This window comes from Epinephelus fuscoguttatus, linkage group LG23, assembly GCF_011397635.1.
Source record: "Epinephelus fuscoguttatus linkage group LG23, E.fuscoguttatus.final_Chr_v1".
NCBI lineage: Eukaryota > Metazoa > Chordata > Actinopteri > Perciformes > Serranidae > Epinephelus > Epinephelus fuscoguttatus.
Window position 1 is genome coordinate 30558775 of NC_064774.1, and position 19225 is coordinate 30577999.

General features: G+C 40.9%; 1 protein-coding gene across 2 annotated transcripts in view; it reads left to right on the forward strand.

The window, feature by feature from the left end:
* The window catches only part of lrch4 (leucine-rich repeats and calponin homology (CH) domain containing 4), an 80724-nt gene that overhangs the window by 38072 nt on the left and 23427 nt on the right, over nucleotides 1-19225 (forward strand). For both annotated transcript variants that reach the window (XM_049568019.1, XM_049568018.1), the window contains exons 2-12: nucleotides 4747-4891; nucleotides 6848-6977; nucleotides 7292-7397; nucleotides 9483-9729; nucleotides 10950-11046; nucleotides 11522-11636; nucleotides 11774-11897; nucleotides 17640-17792; nucleotides 18129-18197; nucleotides 18402-18456; nucleotides 18545-18608. In XM_049568019.1, coding sequence (XP_049423976.1) covers nucleotides 4747-4891; nucleotides 6848-6977; nucleotides 7292-7397; nucleotides 9483-9729; nucleotides 10950-11046; nucleotides 11522-11636; nucleotides 11774-11897; nucleotides 17640-17792; nucleotides 18129-18197; nucleotides 18402-18456; nucleotides 18545-18608 — 1305 coding nt within the window. The remainder of the gene's footprint in view (nucleotides 1-4746; nucleotides 4892-6847; nucleotides 6978-7291; nucleotides 7398-9482; nucleotides 9730-10949; nucleotides 11047-11521; nucleotides 11637-11773; nucleotides 11898-17639; nucleotides 17793-18128; nucleotides 18198-18401; nucleotides 18457-18544; nucleotides 18609-19225) is intronic.

The window sequence follows — 19225 nt, forward strand, 5'->3', positions numbered from 1 at the left end:
GGATATGTTTGAGATACGGGTTATGGTTAAGGAGTGAATGAAGTCATTGCAAGGTGCTCGCCAGTATAGCATTAAAATGTGTGCTGTGCAGCCAAGACTTGAGTTCCAAACCATCACTTCCTTTTAAACCAAACTGGAGCTCCCAGTTATCTGGTTGTCTTTTGCAACAACGGATACGGAGGCTAGACAAGCTCTCCATCCCCCAGAGTGGGCACACACACACACACACACACACACACACACACACGTGGTCCACCCCCATCTATTGTTCAGACTGCTCCCCTCCAGCTATGGGACAGTGAAGATGGGGAGAGATCAGGCTTTTAAGCTACTGTACAGTATCTAGTCACTCTCACATTTACTATGTACAGAAAACACTCTCTCTCTCTCTCTCTCTCTCTCTCTCACACACGCACGCACGTACGCACCATGCGGCTGTATTAATAAAGGGCATGTGAAATGGTCCTTTAGATGAAACACTTGGTCTGATTTTTTTACTCATTTTTATATTAGTGTAGAACATAGCTTAGTAGTAAAGGACATATCTCTCTGCTTTATTAAACTCAGTAAGATCTCATTTCCTTTATTTTAATTGTGTCCCCTTTCCTATTCTGTCCATTCACAGTTATTAGCTTTTTTTAAGAGATCAGAAATAGGTTGCTTTTGCTGTCTTTTTTCTTTATTTTGGTTATTGAATTTGTCAGTAGGCCCGACATGATAATTATCGTACAATATGTGGACTTGATCTTAATCATTTTGCTGACCTAGACATTGCCTGTTGTGTTTATGTACATGTTTACTTACATAAAGTCCCCAATATTTTAGCCAGCATGATGCCAGAATAAACAGCAGGGTTTTGTCGACCATTATAAGACTTGGCTGCAGCGATTCTCCTGTTTTTTTTTTTTTTGTCTACGTGCACAAGTCTGAAGAAAAGTAAAACAACTCTTCAAAGACGACACAGTGTAGCTTATTGGTAGCCTGCAGCTGTTATTTTGAAATTGACGAGACACGGTCCTGATAGTGGTTAGATTTCAGACACCTGGCGACAAGCCAAAAAGTCTGCGATTTGTAGTTGTACCCTCCAACAACTTCATCCTCCGCTCCGTAAATCCAGGCCGCCCATCGCAGCTTGTCTATCAGTTACAAGAGGCATCACTTGGTTTTGTTTTTATTGGCAGAAGTTCATCTCTATGTGAGTAATAGTGTACTACAATTTATTTTTATAAGCATACTTTCTTGTAAAAAATGTTAGCCTAATATTTTTTTTAAAAACACTTTGAATTTTTTCTTTATATTCCATTTCCAATTTATGAATATTCGTAACAATTAAAAGTTCATGCTCTTTAGGGGTGCACATTATTATGCTATCATATTATCATTATATCAGTGCCATAAAATGGTCTCAAGATAACAATAATGCCATTCTTCGCAATTATTTCTGGGACAGTATCTCATCCAACAAAAGTACTTACCATGGTTGGCTTATTGCTCAGTAGTTTATCTGTTACTTGATTAGGGTGAAACTTGTTTCTTTGAATAAATGTTTGGTATTAAAATGTCAAAAAAATAGTGAAAAATGCCTTTTTCAATCCCCTGAAATACTTGAGAATACTTCTGTGTCAAACTAACAGTCTAACACTCAAAAATATTTATTTAAATGTTGCATAAGACAAAGAAAAGTCGCAAATTTTCACAATTGAGACTCTATGACCAATCAATGTTTGGTGTTTTTGCTACAAAAAATACTTGAAATGATCAGCCTGTTATCAGAATAGCTGCTGATGAATTTCCTGTCAATCAGCTGATCAATTTATTGTTACAGCTATAAGGTTGATGAAGAAAACGGCTCCCAAGGAAAGCCTTACATCAAGCTTTGTAAATCCTTTGCAAATCTTGATATAAAGAGAAATCATGAAGAGAAAGAAAGAACACTTAAAATGCAATGGGAAGAAAAACTCTGCCCTAAATAGAAAAAACCATTAATGCTCACTTAACTGTACAATACACATTTGAACAATGAGATACATGATGTTTATCATATCACTGAATACTACTGAATGGACCATGTCCCACTGTCATCAGCCCATCTGACTGTAACAAAACTCACAGATTTATGTTTTTTTCTGTCTGAATTTTCGGTTTGAGTCTTCCAAAATAAAAGCCTCTATAGAAGACCTAACAAAGAGAGGAAGTGCCGCCTCCTCCTTCTTCTCCTCCTCCTCCTCCTCCTCCTGCCCTGCTGCTTCCAACAGCAATCAATAAACAGCCATTGGGCTGTCTGCCATTGACAGACTTCTGTCTCATGCTGCTGCCAGTGAAAGCTTGGTGCTAATGGTGCCTTTTGGAATCATTGCCGCTCTATAGACTATCTATCGATGCTTTATTATGTCTGCCACACGCTCACATTTCTTTTATCCCGCACGCAGCCTGACTTACAGTTTAAGTGATACAGAGAAGAGGATATGTGGATGACAGGGTCAATACTGAGCACGCCCAGTGATACTGTCATTAGGATGGGGGGAGGTTTGGGAAGAAGAGGCAATGCTTGGAAGGTAGAAGATTTTTGAGGGAGAGAGGCGAGAACATAAGGAGAAAGAGAATAGAGAAGATGGCATGCCATGTGAAGTGGCAGTTAGAACATCTTGATCTGATCTGTGGGTGGGGTATTATTTTCAAGAGGAATTTGGTCAAATGGTGGAGGAGGTAGTCTTGTATATTGAGCATTGTTAAATCAGGTGGGGTAGGATGACAAGAAACTGATTAGTTAGACCACAGCCACTCTATGAGAAATACAAACAAAGTTATCATCAGCTGGTATCCAAACATGTGCTGTGTCACTCTGCTAGCTTCTGCAAACCACAACCTATATAAACCTGTCTATCATTGTATAGAATGTTGGCTTAAATCCATTTGAAAGTATGGGTTTATGTAAACAGCCCTTGAAGACATTAGTAATGGAGGGTCACAGGATTACAATTTTGAGAATATGTTGTTTCTTTTGTAATTTCACTGGGTCATAAGTAATTTATGACTTTGTTACAACCAAAATTGACAATAACAGTTTCTCAAGAGAGAGAATTATTTAGGGGTAACTCATGATTATTTTCATTTAATTATTTTTAATTTTCTGCTGTTTTAAATGGCAGAAAATAAACCGACCATCATTATTTTCCAGAGTTGATCTTTTAATATAGTTTGTTTTATCTAACCAACTATCCCATTTGCAATGCAAAAAACAGCAGCAAACACTGACATTGTTTAATATTTTTACTTAAACAAGCAAAATAGTTACTGGTTCATTTTCACTTATATTGAGACAGTATTGAGAAAGTTTTGAAATTGTACATCTGGGCCATGATCTGTCAGGAAAGGTTCATCTTAACTGACTGGTGTTGATGTATCCTTGAAGATGGACGAGAATGGCCTACATAAAGTAAGTCTGCAAACAGAAAACAGGAAGCAGCCGATAGCAGCTACTTTTGGAAATGCTCACCCAGTTGGGTCAGAAGTGGAGCAGTGTTGGCCTTGCCAAGATTCTGTCAGAGCAGTGTGGGTTCTCTGCTCGGAGCTGTTTGTTCAGTGTTTCGCTGGTGGTTTGTGAAAACAGTGTGGACGCTGTAATATGGCACAAGGACACAAAATAGAAAACCAGAGTATGAATTTGATTGATGTCATCGGGGTTAAGATCTCTGTTTAGGCCTGGAGACTAAAAGATTATCACAGAAAGCTCACATTACATGCTGGGAGCAGAGTATAGTAACAAAAGATTGTATCAAGTGGTATTCTGGGAATTGTAGGATTCTGCTTGACCTGTGGTTGGGAATAAAAGTCAGGATATCTCAGCCTCTGCTGCTTCGATTTTAACCGGTTTCTTTCTAATCTGTGTGTTGTGAATACTTCAGAACTATGAAGAACACTATTAACTCAGTAACCCCTTTCTTACCTTATTCTTTACCCACATCTGCTTACCCAAGTCTTTTTTCTTAGTTTGGAAACGTTTCTTTTTCATTCCGACAAGCTCCATTCTTTGCCCTTTTTACGCCTCTGCGCCAGAGATAGCTGTGGCCAGAAGAATTATGTTTTCAGGTTGTCCGTCTCTGATTTTTGTGAATGCAGTACCACCAGAACGAATTTCTTCTAATTGGGCATTTCCATTCACTTGGACTGAAGAATAAAATAATCAGAACTTGGTGGTTGACGGTGAAAGGTTAAGATCAGTGTGACCTCACAAAACATGTTTTTGGCCAACAATTCCTGAGCCTATATTGACAAAATTTCACATAAATGTCTTATAGGATAAAATGATGAAGTGATGACATTTTATATCCAAAAGGTCACAGTCAACTTCACTGTTACATCATAATGTTCTACAGAAAGCCTTTTCTGGCCATTATTCAGCATCATAACTCAGGAACAGGAGGGGAGATTTGGTCTGATAGTGAATTGATGACACTAATCTTGGCTGTCCACTTTGAAACTGTGCTGATTGTATAGATCCTCTGTGGTGCCAGGGGTAAGATGTGTGTGAAGCATCCATGTTTACATAGACATGGATGTAAAAACTGTAAGAGAAACGTGACTGGTGCGCAGAAGCATACAACTGGGCCTTCATTTTTCAGCCATGGAGGTTGCTGCTTTGTTCCCACTGGCACATGTCTTCCTTTACTCTGTGTGGTAGCAGTATGAATACTGGGGAAAGTCTGATGGACCAGTCTAATGTTTGGTCATTTTGTGTGTTGTCAGATCTGTCTAAGAACCGCCTATGTGAGCTGCCGGAGGAGCTGTGTCAGTTCATCTCTCTGGAGACTCTGAGCCTTTACCACAATGGGATGCGTTCACTGTCCTCCAACCTGGGCAACCTCCAGGCCCTCACCTACCTCAACCTCAGGTAACTCAACGCCATACACACAATCCAGGTCTGTTCACCTCATTATATTGTGGTCTGTCTGTGTCTGTTCAAAGTTAGACAGGCCCTTTTCTGAAAGGCCCCGAAACACCTAAACTAGCATTGTCAAACACTCATGGATCATCTCCTCAGGTCTCCTCACCAACTCTGATAAAGAATCATTTGCCATTGTTAGGGCTGTGTTCTGTTTATATAATGTTGGCTACCATATTTATCAGTGACGAGAACATCATACTCATTTCTTATTCAAAGTAATTGCTGTGAACTTGGAACATGACAAGATTACTTCAACAGATGGTCCAAACTAGGTATTCCCAACCTTCTTAGCAACACAGGCTGGTTTCATATTAACAGCATTGTTTGGTGACGGTGTGTATTATGCACTGTGAGAAAAAAAGTCAGACATGTGGTCTGTTTGTGGCTTCACATGCTTGTTCACATACCATGTAGTATGTTTCATTTCAGGCCCGATTGCTCTGTATTTATCCAAACACCCAACAAGGTTTATACTGTGTGAGAAAATGGCAAAGAGAGAGTAAAAAGTGGGCAAGCATAAAAACAAATCTAAACCGAAACTAAACAGATCGGTGTCTCAGCAACATTCAGGTGGTTTCCTTACATAGATCACATTCTCCTGAATGTTGAAGTGGTGATGATGAACTGGTTTTTATCAAGTACTGATCCTAAAGCACTTATGTTCAAAATCTGTGTTGTTTGGAGAGCGGGACGGGGAAGGATGAGGAAAAACGCAACAGACTGCACCGAGTTAAGGGTAACTAACATAAAAAGAACCAATAATAGCCTATAAAGTTATGGAATTTATTATTCAGCATTTTTTAGCTGCATTATATTGTTTCATCCTGGCCCTGTAGTCTACTTTGGTGGTCTGAAGCAGTCTGCGGCGTGGTGGTTAGGAATGACTAATATAATATAATGTATATGACTTTATTTGGAAAAGCTGAAAGTTAGTGCACCCAAACTGTTTGTAATTATCTTACACTGCACAGGAACACTGTTTGCACACAACTGTGATAAGCACAGTAGGTCGAACCAGGAGGTTTAACCAGGAAGTAGGGCTGCAGCTATCGATTATTAGGGCATGGTTAGAGCGATGGCAAATATATAAAAGAGAAAGTAAGACAAGTTTATTAAATGAACAGCTAATTGGTTTCCTTTCTGGAAAAAAAACACATTTTTATTGCCCAAAATTGCATACAGTAATTCAGCTTCAGCTGCTACTTACACCACCTGATACTTAGCTTTTTGGTGTATTTTATACATTGTTGTATGGATAGTAGGTGTGTGTGTAACTATCATAATAACAACATAAATAAAGCTCAGGCTTTCACAAACTTAAACAACTTAAACAAAACTTAAATTTGCATCAGAGATTTTCAGAGTGTCTAGAGGAATTGTTTCACTCCTAACTGGTCTGCGAAAACTCAAATGAATAAATCCCAAGTTGTAGTACATTGTAACTGCTTTAAAAGTTGCAACACGCCACAAAGATGGCTTGTAGCCCACAGGTGCATGACGCCTCTAAAGCACAGCTGTTTGAAAACTGCATTTGAACTTCAGTGTTTGTTTATGCTGGAGATAAAGAGAGGCCATCCAACTCTTCTACCAACAGCAGAACAGCAGAACCACACTGACAGCCCTCCCTCCTCAACATTATCATTTACTGTTGCTAGGAGACCAGAGAAGCCCTCCAGGTGGCTGGTAATACACGCAGCAAAAGTCTAAGCTCAAGGCAAATATACTGTACAGCCCAAAATAACAAAGACTGAAAGTAGCTGAACATTGTTTGTATGCAAGCTAGTTAGTGCTGTGCTAACCGCAAGTATTCATTTTTTCATGAGTAACAGCACCCGTGTACAGGTCTAAATGAATGTGCCTCTGAAATGACAGCACTGCGTGTGTGTGTGCTTGTCTCCACAGTCGCAATCTTCTGTCCAGTTTACCCCCGTCGGTGTTTCAGCTTCCTCTCCTGCGAGTGCTCATAGTCAGCAACAACAAGCTGTGTTCACTGCCTGCCTCCATATACTCCCTCACACACCTCCGACAGCTGGTATGATACACACACACACACACACACACACACACACACACTACTGACTCTTATCGACACTGTCTTACTGTGTATAAAACTCTATCAACTGTTTCTATGGTGAAAAAAAGTCAAAATCTATTATGTGCCACTCTTTCAGTACAGATCATTTCATGCCCTTGTGGGTCACAGCCTTTATAACTGACACTTTGGACTTTTGACTGAGTTCAAAGCAAAAGGTCTCCAGATCCATCTATGATTGATGAAACATGTCAGTGGTCAGTTTTAGATCACTGGCCTTTGTTCACTGTATTCTCTGTCTCTCTTCCTGTCAGGATGTCAGCTGTAATGAGCTGCAGGGTTTGCCAGCAGAGCTCGGCCAACTGGAGTGTCTGAGGGACTTAAACCTGAGGAGGAACCAGCTCACCACTTTGCCTGAAGGTACAGACACATTTAGCCATCCATTGACCTTAAACCTCCTCTAGTTATCAGTTTCCCAAAATAAATCCAGAGTGATCACCTCAGCTCATATTGCTCCCATTCAGCACTTCTTAATACACTTCAGTGAATCCAACTAACCCCAGAAACCTGTGCGAGTCCCCATGAAGTGATTCAGCATTCAGTGCATCTGTAACTATAGCAGAAGATAAACATGTCTTATCCATTTATGCTAAGATTCATTAATCCTGTAAAGTATAGCTAACACCCTGATCAAATTACAGCTCTCTTTGTATCCTGGATTGTAATGTAGAATCTCTATAATTTAGATGGTAATTGCATCATTACTGTGAGCTATCGATTGTTTACATGCAGAGGTACTGAACTGCTACTGCAAGCCTAACGGATCTGACACCATCAGTGCCTCATTCTCCAGCTCATTAGGAGGAAATGTAAATGAATACACTTCCTTAAAGAGAGTAAACAGACCACCAGTAAACAGGAGCTGCTAGTGGTAGATTTGTTTTAATATAAACTGTGCCACAACTCGCCTAAGTTTGAATTGTGTTGTTTGATGTTGTTTACTAAGTGGAGATTTAACCATTGTTGAATGAAAAGCAAGCGGCAACCTCTGAGGCTGAGAAATGAGGCCAGTGCGAAGGTGTCAAAAACTGCAGTTCTTTGAATGGCAGCCAGTCAGTCCCCATAGACCCCCATGTTAAAATGTCCAACTTTACAGCAGAAATAAACATGTTTACAGCCTGGTAAAAAAAACCCCGTCTTTGTCTCTATAGCTAATTTCAACATTGTTTTCAACTGTACAGGGGTGAATTTTTTAAAGCTCACCTGTTTGCATTTTATTAAAGTTACACATATTTAAGGGCGGGGCCGCTTGATTAACAGGCTGTCTGCGAGACATCGCTACCAATACCTGCAGTCTGTGAGTCAGATCCACCCCTCATTCCTCCACAGCTCCAGTCTTTCGTGCAAACATGGTCATTGTGGCTCCAAAATACCGAGATGATGACAGCCAAAATGATCAACTCGTGGCTTCAGAATGGCAGTCCACAAACCAATCAGTGACGTCATGGTGGCTAAGTCGATTATTTTCACAGCCCATGATTAAAACTCACTAATCTATGAACTGGGTAAAGTGAACCTTGTAAGATGTGTTGTGGGATCTGGAGGACATATCTTAGAGTTTGACATTAACCATGGCCTGATGGCCTGTTGCCACAAAAACTTGCTCTGTGGCCACAAAATATCTCATGTAGGTGGACCAGATTTAGAGGGTTGGTCTGCCAGTGCTTAAAAATATTGTCTATCCCTGCATCTGACCTGACACTTGATTGAAATAGTGTTTAAATGTAAACTGTAATGAGGGTAATACAGAGAAAAAGATTAAGGACAGTGGACTAATCTGTACTGTTACAGCTCACATGGTAAAGTCGGTATCATGCAGATTTCTACAGAAGCAGTCGTGCCACACTCACCACTGCTGCTCTCACTTTCTCTTCTCTAACACAAAACATTCACTTATTACTTCCAATTGCCTCCACTTTGCTTGTGTTTTTCCAAATTGCTGCTCGGCCACCCTCAGTGAAAGTTAACACTTCCTGCAGGATTTTCACATCAAATAGCCTACCAGGAAACAACAGACTTTTAATGTGGAACATGTGCAGGAGTTGCTGAAAGTTTGCAGCTGAAACATTACGAAGAGTCCAAATACTGCCAGAAGTTGAAGTGAGAAACTCTTACAGAAAGAAGCTGAAACGACATTTAAAACTGAAGCACAGAAAAGGTTTCAGTTTAGAGGTAACCTCTAAAGTCGCTGACCTCTAGATGGAGAATTTAACATACCTAAATCAGCTTTGCAGATGTTTTATGAGGAGAAAATCAACACTTGGGTTAGACCTTAAGGATGCACAAAGTGAGTGTGGGTGAGAACCTGAATGTAAAGAGAACTTTTGTTGTTTACCAGAAAACTTGGGTACCTGGGTTTGTCTAAAAGGAATGATAATTAAAGGAAGTATCAACAAGTTGAAGCTGAAATGACACTAATACAATCCCCTCTTTTTGCACCACCAGAAATATCCGAGCTTCCCCTGGTCCGGCTCGATGTCTCCTGCAACCGCATTTCCCATGTGCCCCTGTGCTACCGCCACCTCAGGCATCTCCAGAGCATCGCGCTGGACAACAACCCGCTGCAAATGCCGCCTGCGCAGATCTGCTCCAAGGGCAAATACCACATCTTTAAGTACCTCAACATGGAGGCCTGCAAAAGGAGCCAGGAGGAGCTGGAGAGACATCTGAGGCCCACTGGATTCAACAGCTGGTGAGGAAAACTCGGGGGATGAAAGGCAGCTGAAGGAGAAGATGGTCAGGGAGAAGCAGTGAGAGTGAAGGAACAAGCACATTCCAAAACCTGTGCTAAACCCATTTCTGGGTCCCAAACTATAGCTGGAGATGCTGCAGGGAAGTGCTGGGTGGATGGATAAACTGTTTCTCAAGAAATAGTTCCAGCACTCAACTCTCACTACAACCACAGATTGTTGGTTGTTTCTTTACAGATTAAAAAAAAGAAAAGGAAATACATATAAATTACTGAGCTAGAGAGCAGTTAGTAGGCATATTTAGTTTGCCCCTGCTAGGCTAACCTCATCCTGCTCTGTACTTAGCAGACATTGATACTGATCGTCTCATCTTAGTCTCGGTAAAAAAGCAAATAGCCTGTTTCCTAAAATGATGAACTATTCTTTTAAGACACTGTGATGTTAACTGTCATGGCTGCATATGAGTCTGGACAAACATGGCTGTAAGCTGTAACTGCAGCTTGACTGGTTGGCAGAGGCATACAACCAGGAGGTGGTTGTTGTAGTTCCAGTAACGGATGGTAAAAGTGGTTTCTGTGGCCTTGTAGGTATTGCACATGCTGTTTCTCAGGATGAACAAGGGTTTTACAGTAAAATAGATAACTGACACTTTACTACAATGTTAACACAATCCAGAGAGAACGGAGAAAGTGGTGACCGTTGTTGCTGTGATGTTTAAGTGACAGACATAAGCACTGTTTACTGATAGTAGTAGCTACTGCAGCTAGTCATTATAGGATAATGGAAATATGGAAATAAATATTTTGCCACTACAAAATGCACTTAGGCCAAAATAGGAAGAATGTAAACTTGAGGTGAGAGGATGAAAGGCAGGAGGTACATTGAATGAAGAATGGGGAAATGAATGATACATGATGACAGTAAAAGGGTATGTTAACTAAGAGGAAGCAGGGTTCATCAAACATTCATAAACTTGAAAGGACCCCTTTTAGCTGTCTAGTGAGCCATTTCCAGGAAATAGACAGGTCCAAGGACAGAGATAAGAGAGAATATTTGACAGAAGAGCTCTGAGTCTGACCTGGAACAGAAAATAACATGAGTCACTGCCCTTTAGATTAATGACCCACCATGTAACAGTCTGCCAGCAAGATTGCTGTGTATCTGCTTGTGTGTGTGTGTGTTTAACTCATCCTAATGTGTGTTCTCCATGTTCCCTATCCAGTCTGTCAGAACAGGAGCTGTTCACGGGTCAGTTTGGAGGGCTGGATTCTGGTTTCAACAGTGTGGACAGCGGCAGCAAACGGTGGTCTGGAAATGAGGTAAAACCACTGGGCACAGATATAGCCCAACATACATATGCGATATCTCAAGAACGCCTCAAGGAAAGTTCTTCAAATTTAGCACAAATGTCCACTTGGGCGCAACGATGAACTTATTATTTTTTGTTGGTCATAGGTCACGGGTCAAGGTCACTGTGACCTTGTATGTCTCATTCTCGTTATAGCGATATCTCAAGAACACCTTAAGGGAATTTAAATTTGGCACAAATGTCCACTTGGGCTCAAGAATGAACTAATTAGAATTTGGTGGTCAAAGGTCAAGATCACTGTGACCTCACAAAAACATGTTTTTGGCCATTACTTAAGAATTCATATGCTAGTTATGACAAAATTTCACACAAATGCAAATGCCTCGGGTGCTGAATGGGCTACATCTGGCACAGCTTACAACAGTGCCTTACAGTGTTCAACAGTCGACTCCAGATCAATAACCCAGATCTGTCTGTGTGTCCAGTCAGCAGATGACTTCTCTGAGCGTTCCCTTCGAATGGCTGAGGTCAGCAGAGACCAGAGGAACCTGGAGGAGGAGGAAGAGGAAGAGGAGGATAGATCTATGGAAGCTAACAAAGGTGAGGAAGGACACACCTGTTCTAACCTGATTTTCATGTAATAAACAGTTCTTTAAAAATGTAGGTCTTTCTGTTGCAGTAGATTTGTTTGTACATACATGTATATGTCTCATGACTCTCGTCAATGCTCTTTGCAGTGAATGGGGAGGCTGAGCATGTGGACTTCATTGACAGCAGCGTAACAGAGGAAGAGGAGGAGGAGATCAGGACCGATCCACCCACACCCCCTCTCACAGCAGCCCAGGACTCAACAGTATGCAGGTAAGTCTTGTAAAACATACTGTAAAAGATACCCTTTGCATGGCACTGCTAATTTCTAGTAAATTTACAACACAAAACAAAGATATAGCTTGGTGCCATGGTGCAGCGATACATCACATTATGTAGGGTATGAAAAGACATCTTGTCACTGCGAGTTGGCAGAACAATGCAGATCATTAGACTGGTGAACGTACACTTAAAAGCACAAAAATATATTGGTTTAAAGCAAAAAAAAACAGTCCAAAGCACAAAATAGGCAGAGGGCACTGGTCTTCCAGAGCAAACATATGAGGATACCTCTACTGATAGTAAACAATGGAAGGAATAAAAAGGTGATTGAAAACCATCACTGCCAATTTGTTAATCCTCCTTAGGGTAGGGAAAGGAAGGAAAGGACGAGAAGCAAAAGGGTTTATGGGAAGCTTTCTGTAATACAATTGGCGTCAGACGCTAGCAATGACCTCTACCTCTCATTTGTTTACAGTTCTTTTGCCAAGGTATTCCAGTCTATTTGAAAAGCATTTCCATATCGCCTTTAATTCTGTTCAGCCTTTTCCTATTCTATTCTTCATCTAAACTCAGCAGTGTGTTAGTTTCTCTGGTTGGAAACTGTGTACTCAGGCACTCACAGTGACGAAGACAGATGAGGTTTTAGCACTTTTTCTCTCGTTTCCTTCCGTGTTTTACAAGGTCACCTCGCAGGGTATTTGAAAAGCTGGGAAAAGTCAACAGACTGCTGTTCCCATTACTTACAGTGCCCCTCAAACTCTACATGTTGAGTGCCTGTGGGTGCTGTTATCTTGGGAAGTTAACGGTCTTGACTCGCCCTAACTTCACTTTTATTACATCCTATTAACAAAACAGTATTGTTTACATTTCCGTGCATCTTTTAAAAGCTGATGTAAAACAAAGTGTGTCAAAGGGAGTGATACCAGATACCAAATTGTGTTATACGGTGCTGAAAGGGTTAGCTGATTACCTGCTTAAGGAAATGAATGTCCTCAATTTTGTTAATAGATGAATCTTACAAGTCAGTTCAATTTAAAAAAAAAAAAAAAAGACGTTCTCAGGTTCCAGCTTCTCTAAATATAATGGGATTAACGTTCTTGTCTCTAGGGTAGGGACTTCAGTTCAGTTTTTTTTTCTGTCAGTAGCAGGGCATCCATTAGCCTGTAGCTATTTTTTTTTACAAAATAAACTACACAAAATGAAATATAAGAGGTGCTTTCCTCTTAGTCTAGCATCCATTGACTCAGTGAGCTTTAGTGCTGCATTGCAAAGCACTATGGCGAAATTTTAATGTTTTGTGTTGTAAATGTTTTGCCTATTATTTTCTGTTGGCACTGCTGACAGATAGGGGGAAACATAGCGCCCACTGTCCGCCCTCCAGCGTCCACTGGTTAGCAAGCCGTTTTGCACTGTGCACCGTTTGGACAGAAGCTAGCTAGTGTCACTGCTTATTCGGCGATTACTGCTGCTAACGCCATCCCAGTCCAACAGCATTACATTTAATGTTAGCCACAAATGCCTTTTTAGCATTGTTAATTATGTTAGTGCCACTAACCGTGCTGATGCCACTAATGATGCAAACTAAGCTAATAGTAAAAACATAGTAAGTAAGTAAGCCACTTATGCAGGGCAGCCTGTAGTGAGACTGGAAGTTGGGTGCAGTGTTTCCACAGCAACACCCCCATAAGTCGGAATGGCATTATCAGTGTTCCTAGCTAGTTCCTACCAGACCCCGATGCACATTTGGTAATCCTAGGATAGTAAAGGAATAGCCTGCCTTGCTCTTCCTCTTATTGCCTTACCCTGACTATCTCACCCTATCCCTTACTAGTCATACTCATCTTGCCTAAACCTAACTAGGCCAACCACTGAAGGCAACAAGTACTTGCCAATCATCGGGAGAGTAGGGTGGGTCATTCCTTTGCTGTCCTAACATTTGCAAAATTGCGACCCGGGTGGTGCGCAATACAGAGTGGCAGCGGCTAGCTAACCAGTGTACCATGAACACCTTATTAGTTTTGTTGTGGTACAGCATAGTGCCAGTACCACTACTTAACTGAACAGTAGCAAAGTCAACTCTTAGACCGACATGCCTATCTGGTCAGAAATATTCTAGGCAGTTAACAGATTATCTGTGACACTGTAGGTTTTTTAGAATAAGCCATTAATACCTGCTAAATGCCATTAAATCCTACACACTACACCCACAATGCCCATAAACACAATACTATATGTACAAATGGCATCATCCATCCAACAGAGGAATAAAGGAACATTTGACATGGCTTGTTGTGGTTTAATCCAGATGGAAAAGGTACTGTAGTGTCTTTGCCAACATCTTGCATGAAATCAGTCTAAAGGAATGAAATGGGGTATCAGGCTAAAACATTGTAAGAATTGCTGTTTTTTTTTGAAAATCATACTGCTTTATATTTCCCACATAACTGTAGATCCCTGCCAAACTGTTATTATTAAAAACTTTTATCTCAATAGTCACATTTTCCTTTGCGATGTAGTGTAGTCAGCAGCAGCAGCAGCCAGGTCCCCAGCCCTGTTTGTGCTGAAGCCCAGTGGGCAGTTTTTATCATGCTGCTCTGTTGTTCCGTAACCAAGATAACTACATTGTTGAGCTTTAGCGTCCCAGCAGTCCCATTGGCTACATATTAATATGTGACACAGAGCCATTGTTCTCAGCTTCTGGAGCAACAAGCAGTGTGCATTCTCCTAAATCTCTGAGTTTTATTAACTGTACTCTCTGGAATAACTAACATTCCTTCAACACCGACAGCCTCATTAGGCCTCATATACTGGATGTGATTTAGATGTGGCTGCTGGTCTGTTCATGCTGACCAGGGAAGATTTAGTTTAGCTGTTGCACATCCTTGTATCTCCCCTGCAGACACTTCACAATCAGCCTGAACAAACGGATGTTCCAAATCTTGGCCCCAGCACTTCCTTTGGGACTTCTAATAATAGAATACAGAGCCTTAAAATGGAAACTCAGCACACACTTTCCCAATGGCCTTTACATTAAAATGATAAAATGATTTTACACAAACCAGCTTTCAGAATGAAGGTGCATATCATGTCAATAGACTGATTGGGCCGGTATAGATGTTTTGTGTTGCCTGTGACAAGTTGGGCTACTTTTTGCATCGTTTGGACATTTCACCTAATGAAGAGTTCAAGGCTGAATTCACTTCCTGTCCTCTAATAACAGTAGCTATGATTGAGATTGACAGGGACACTGTCACTGTGACCAGTCTGCTGTAACTTCTTCCAAATTGCATTTCAGTTTTTTACAACTTGGCTCGGAGATAGCTCTGTAATAAAAGCTTCTGTTTATATAACTTTTCATGGTTTAGTTAGGCCTAAAACCAAAGACTAAAGGGTGTGTCTCACCAAGCACTTTATTATTCTTACCCCTATAACCCTATAGATACAGTCAATGTCCAGTCACATATAGGGTGGAGTCACTGAGGGGGAAACAGTCCTTCCCTCCAGCCTGTACATGCTGGAAAGAGCAGTTTTCAAATTCACATCCGAGACACTATTACATTTACTCTAGGTATGATTAATTAAACTATACTATAATATCAATATCCTACAGCCGTCAACGCTATGATATATTGGACTAGCATCATGATTTTATGAATTCCACGCACGTTCGAGACAGCATAGTAGCACTAATGTTGCTCAACACCATTCACGATGTGCTATGAACTTCAAGTCCTTGCAGGCTCAGCTTTTTAACAGTGGCTAAACAATCTAACGCTGTTGGGGTAAAAGTGTTGGATCCTTTTGGTTTAACCAGAAACAGTCACAAAATCACCATCGCCAAACCCAACAGGCTCCATTTAAATAAACAGTCATTTTAATGTGTATAGAGCCAACATATTTTCACATCTAACTGGGTGAATTAAGGGTTTATTTCAACCAAACCAGAGCTGGTGATTGTTGGCACAGTGAAGAGACAAACCAACATGGTTTCTGTGAGTTTTATTTTGTTTCTATCGCCTTTGAATAAAGTGTGTTCTACACTGATAGAATTACTGTTTATTTAAATGGGATCTGGTGTGTTTGACGGTAGCGATTTCGGAGCATGCTCCAATAGTTACATTGCAGAAAAAAAATGTTGTTCTCATTAATCACTGAGACAGACATGGGAAAATAGGGTCCAGGTTGAAAAATACCCCTGAACTCTGTTTATTTGACGTGAAGAAAGCCACACAGCAAATCTTAAGCACACGTCGCAAAGGCTTTGTTTTGAAAAAGGATGTGAGGTTTTGGTAGCGTTCCCTAAACCCTTTATAAAAATGGTGCAATTTCTTTCAAAAACATGGTTAAAAAAAGGCAATAAGCAACTTGGTAAGTAATGCCCCACAAATTGCTATATATATATATATATAGAGAGAGAGAGAGAGAGAGAGAGAGTGAGTTAGAAAATATAAAATAATATAAATATATATATATATATATATATATGATAAAATATATTTCTTTCTTTCTTTTTTTCTTTAAATTTGCTCTTTTTACTAATTTCTTGCTAATTCTTTGGGATCATTTTGTCTTTCGTTGGTCATTGCCTTCTTCACGTTTTTAAAAGAAATCAAGCCAATTTGCTCAGGTTTCAAAGGGTTAAATACTGACTATAGATAAAAGCCATTTCTATAGCTGTGTTACGTTATTATAAAGGTAAAGTGGTCAATGGTGACTGTATGCAGGAATATCTGCATGTAGGCTGCATGGATGTGTTATAACAAAATATAATTATACCTGTGCACAATAAGAAATATTGTGATAACTTGACAGATAATGCCACTGGGATATGAGTTGTGATTTTAGCAGGAATGATAATTTTTGCATTTCATTTTTGCTGAAATGAATCCAAATTGATGATGTTATGATTTTTGCTGGCTTCTGTACCACACAAGCACATTCTTTTATGTCTGGAATTGAGAATAGTTATAGTTCAGGCAGGACAAGATGTCAAGCTCAGCTCACATGCCAGCTACATCAGCTGATCTCAAGCAGCTCAATCAACTGATGGATCAGCTGCTTAATGGAAGGGAGTCAGCTGATGGATCACATGATTCCTTTCTATGCAACCAATTGGCAAACATCATTCAGGGTACCCTATTTAAACTGCTCTGGCCTGCCTACTGCTGTGGCTTCCTCTGCAAGCTACTTTGCAACCCACCACCACTCCAGGTCCTCCTTTTCATGTTTGTCAATGACACTTGCTCTGCTCTGCACCCAGGGGTCTTTGCTGCTGCTCTCCCTACCTTAGGTTTTCCATGTAGGCGCATGGAAGGGCAGGGAGGATTGCTCTCTCTGCCTCAGGCTTTCCTCGTTTGCATGTGGAATGGCAGGGAGGGTTGCTCTGCCTTAAGGCTTTCCACATAGGTGCATGGAAGGGCAGGGAGGATTGCTCTCTCTGCCTCAGGCTTTCCTCGTTTGCATGTGGAATGGCAGGGAGGGTTGCTCTGCCTTAAGGCTTTCCACATAGGTGCATGGAAGGAGGAAACAGTGTGCTCTCTGTGCCTTAGGCTTTCTGCTTAGGCCCTAGGAAAGACAGAGAGGCCCCAGAACAGAGCCATACCTCCAACTGTAATACTGCAAATGGAAATAAAGTTTTCTTTCACCTCTTTTCTTTCAAAGTGCTTCTGACTGGGTAAACATTGAGCAAACATTTTGCCATATTGACACTCTCCAACTTCCTCTTCTCTCCAGGACCAGCCTCCATGTAGAGGTGGGCCCCCCATCATCGGCCTCCTCCTCTCCCCTGTCGCCCTCCAGCCCCACCCTGGAGGAGAGGAGGAGGCCAGGCACCCTGTTCATCTGGCAGGAGAGAGAGCGTCTGCAGCAGCAGAGAGAAAAGGCCAGGTTAGTACTCTGACATATCCTATAAAACCATTGATGCTGATTTATTTTGAAATGTTTGTGTTAAAGCTTCATAACACAGAGCTAACTGTTGACAAACAAAGAGGCATCTGCTGTCATCGTAGGACAGGCTTGAAGTGTATGAATGGATTGGACACAGACATCACATGAACATAAATTTGTACTTCTATACAGAGTGAATATGAGCTTCTGTAAGCTGTCATGTGGAAGCAGTCTGTTTTGCACACATACAGTAAGAAACGGCTCTGTCAGAGGCAACTCCCTTCTGTCCGTCATATCTAATTATACGCTCTCCATGTCAAAACTCTAATTTTGCAGTTTGCTGAAGTCATCCACCAAAACAGGAAGTCATGTGGCCACTGCACCACAGACAGGAAGTAGCTCAGCGTAAGTACGGCCTGTTGAACAGATAAAACACACAGCAGAGCAACAGCAGAGAGACACATGACTCTCAGTGACCGAAGCTCAACTCTCTTCCATTCATCCATGCATTTCCTTAGTGTGTGCTGAGGTACAGGTTGAGGGAAGCTTGAGGGGGTGGGAGTGTTGGATTTGTGTAATGAACAAATATTGGTGTCTGTCTCCCTCTAGTGGTGGTTCTCCAGAGAACATCAACTCTCATTCAGGCCTTCGGCAGCGATGCGCAGTGAGTAGTGCTTCTCATTCCTGCAGTAAACAGAGCTGGAGTGTGTTTACACTGTCGGAAATGTGAATTGTGTTCTTTTTTTTATTAGAGTGCTGATCAGATGAGCACAGTGCCTCATTCAACACTGCTACAACGCTCCAGCAGCAGAACAGGTAAATGTAAAACATACAGTATCCAAACATACAGTGGATTGTAATTATTATTCATTACATAACATGGGAGCTTTAGGAGTGGCCATGGCTTCTGTACACGATCAGATAAAACTTTATTTATCCGAGGGAAGTAACTGTGCAGCAGTTGCAGTACAAAGTCGGAAGAGTGCAATTATAGAATTCCAGTGTAAATATAAAGTGCAAAAAGTTTTTTTTTTGTACTACATGTTATTATTTTGGTGAAACCTCAAATTTAGATCCAGTCTGTAGGAGATTCACTCATATTTAGAAAGATAAAAGGACAGAGGCATTGCTGCTACTTCCAGCTTTGGGTTTTCCAAACTTAGGCTGGTGATTTCAGGCATATTATTCAACTGAACAATCAGCTGGCACGCTGTTGATATCTGACACCTCTACCAGTCAAAAACGCTTCAAGGGAATTTCTTCAAATTTGGCACAAATGTCAACTTGGACTCAACAATGAACTGATAAGTTTTTGATCGTCAAAGGTCAAAGTCACTGTGACCTTGTCTGTCTCATTCTCATGAAAGTGATATCTCAAGAACACCATGAGGGAATTTTTTCAAATTTGGCACCAACTTTCACTTGGACTTGAG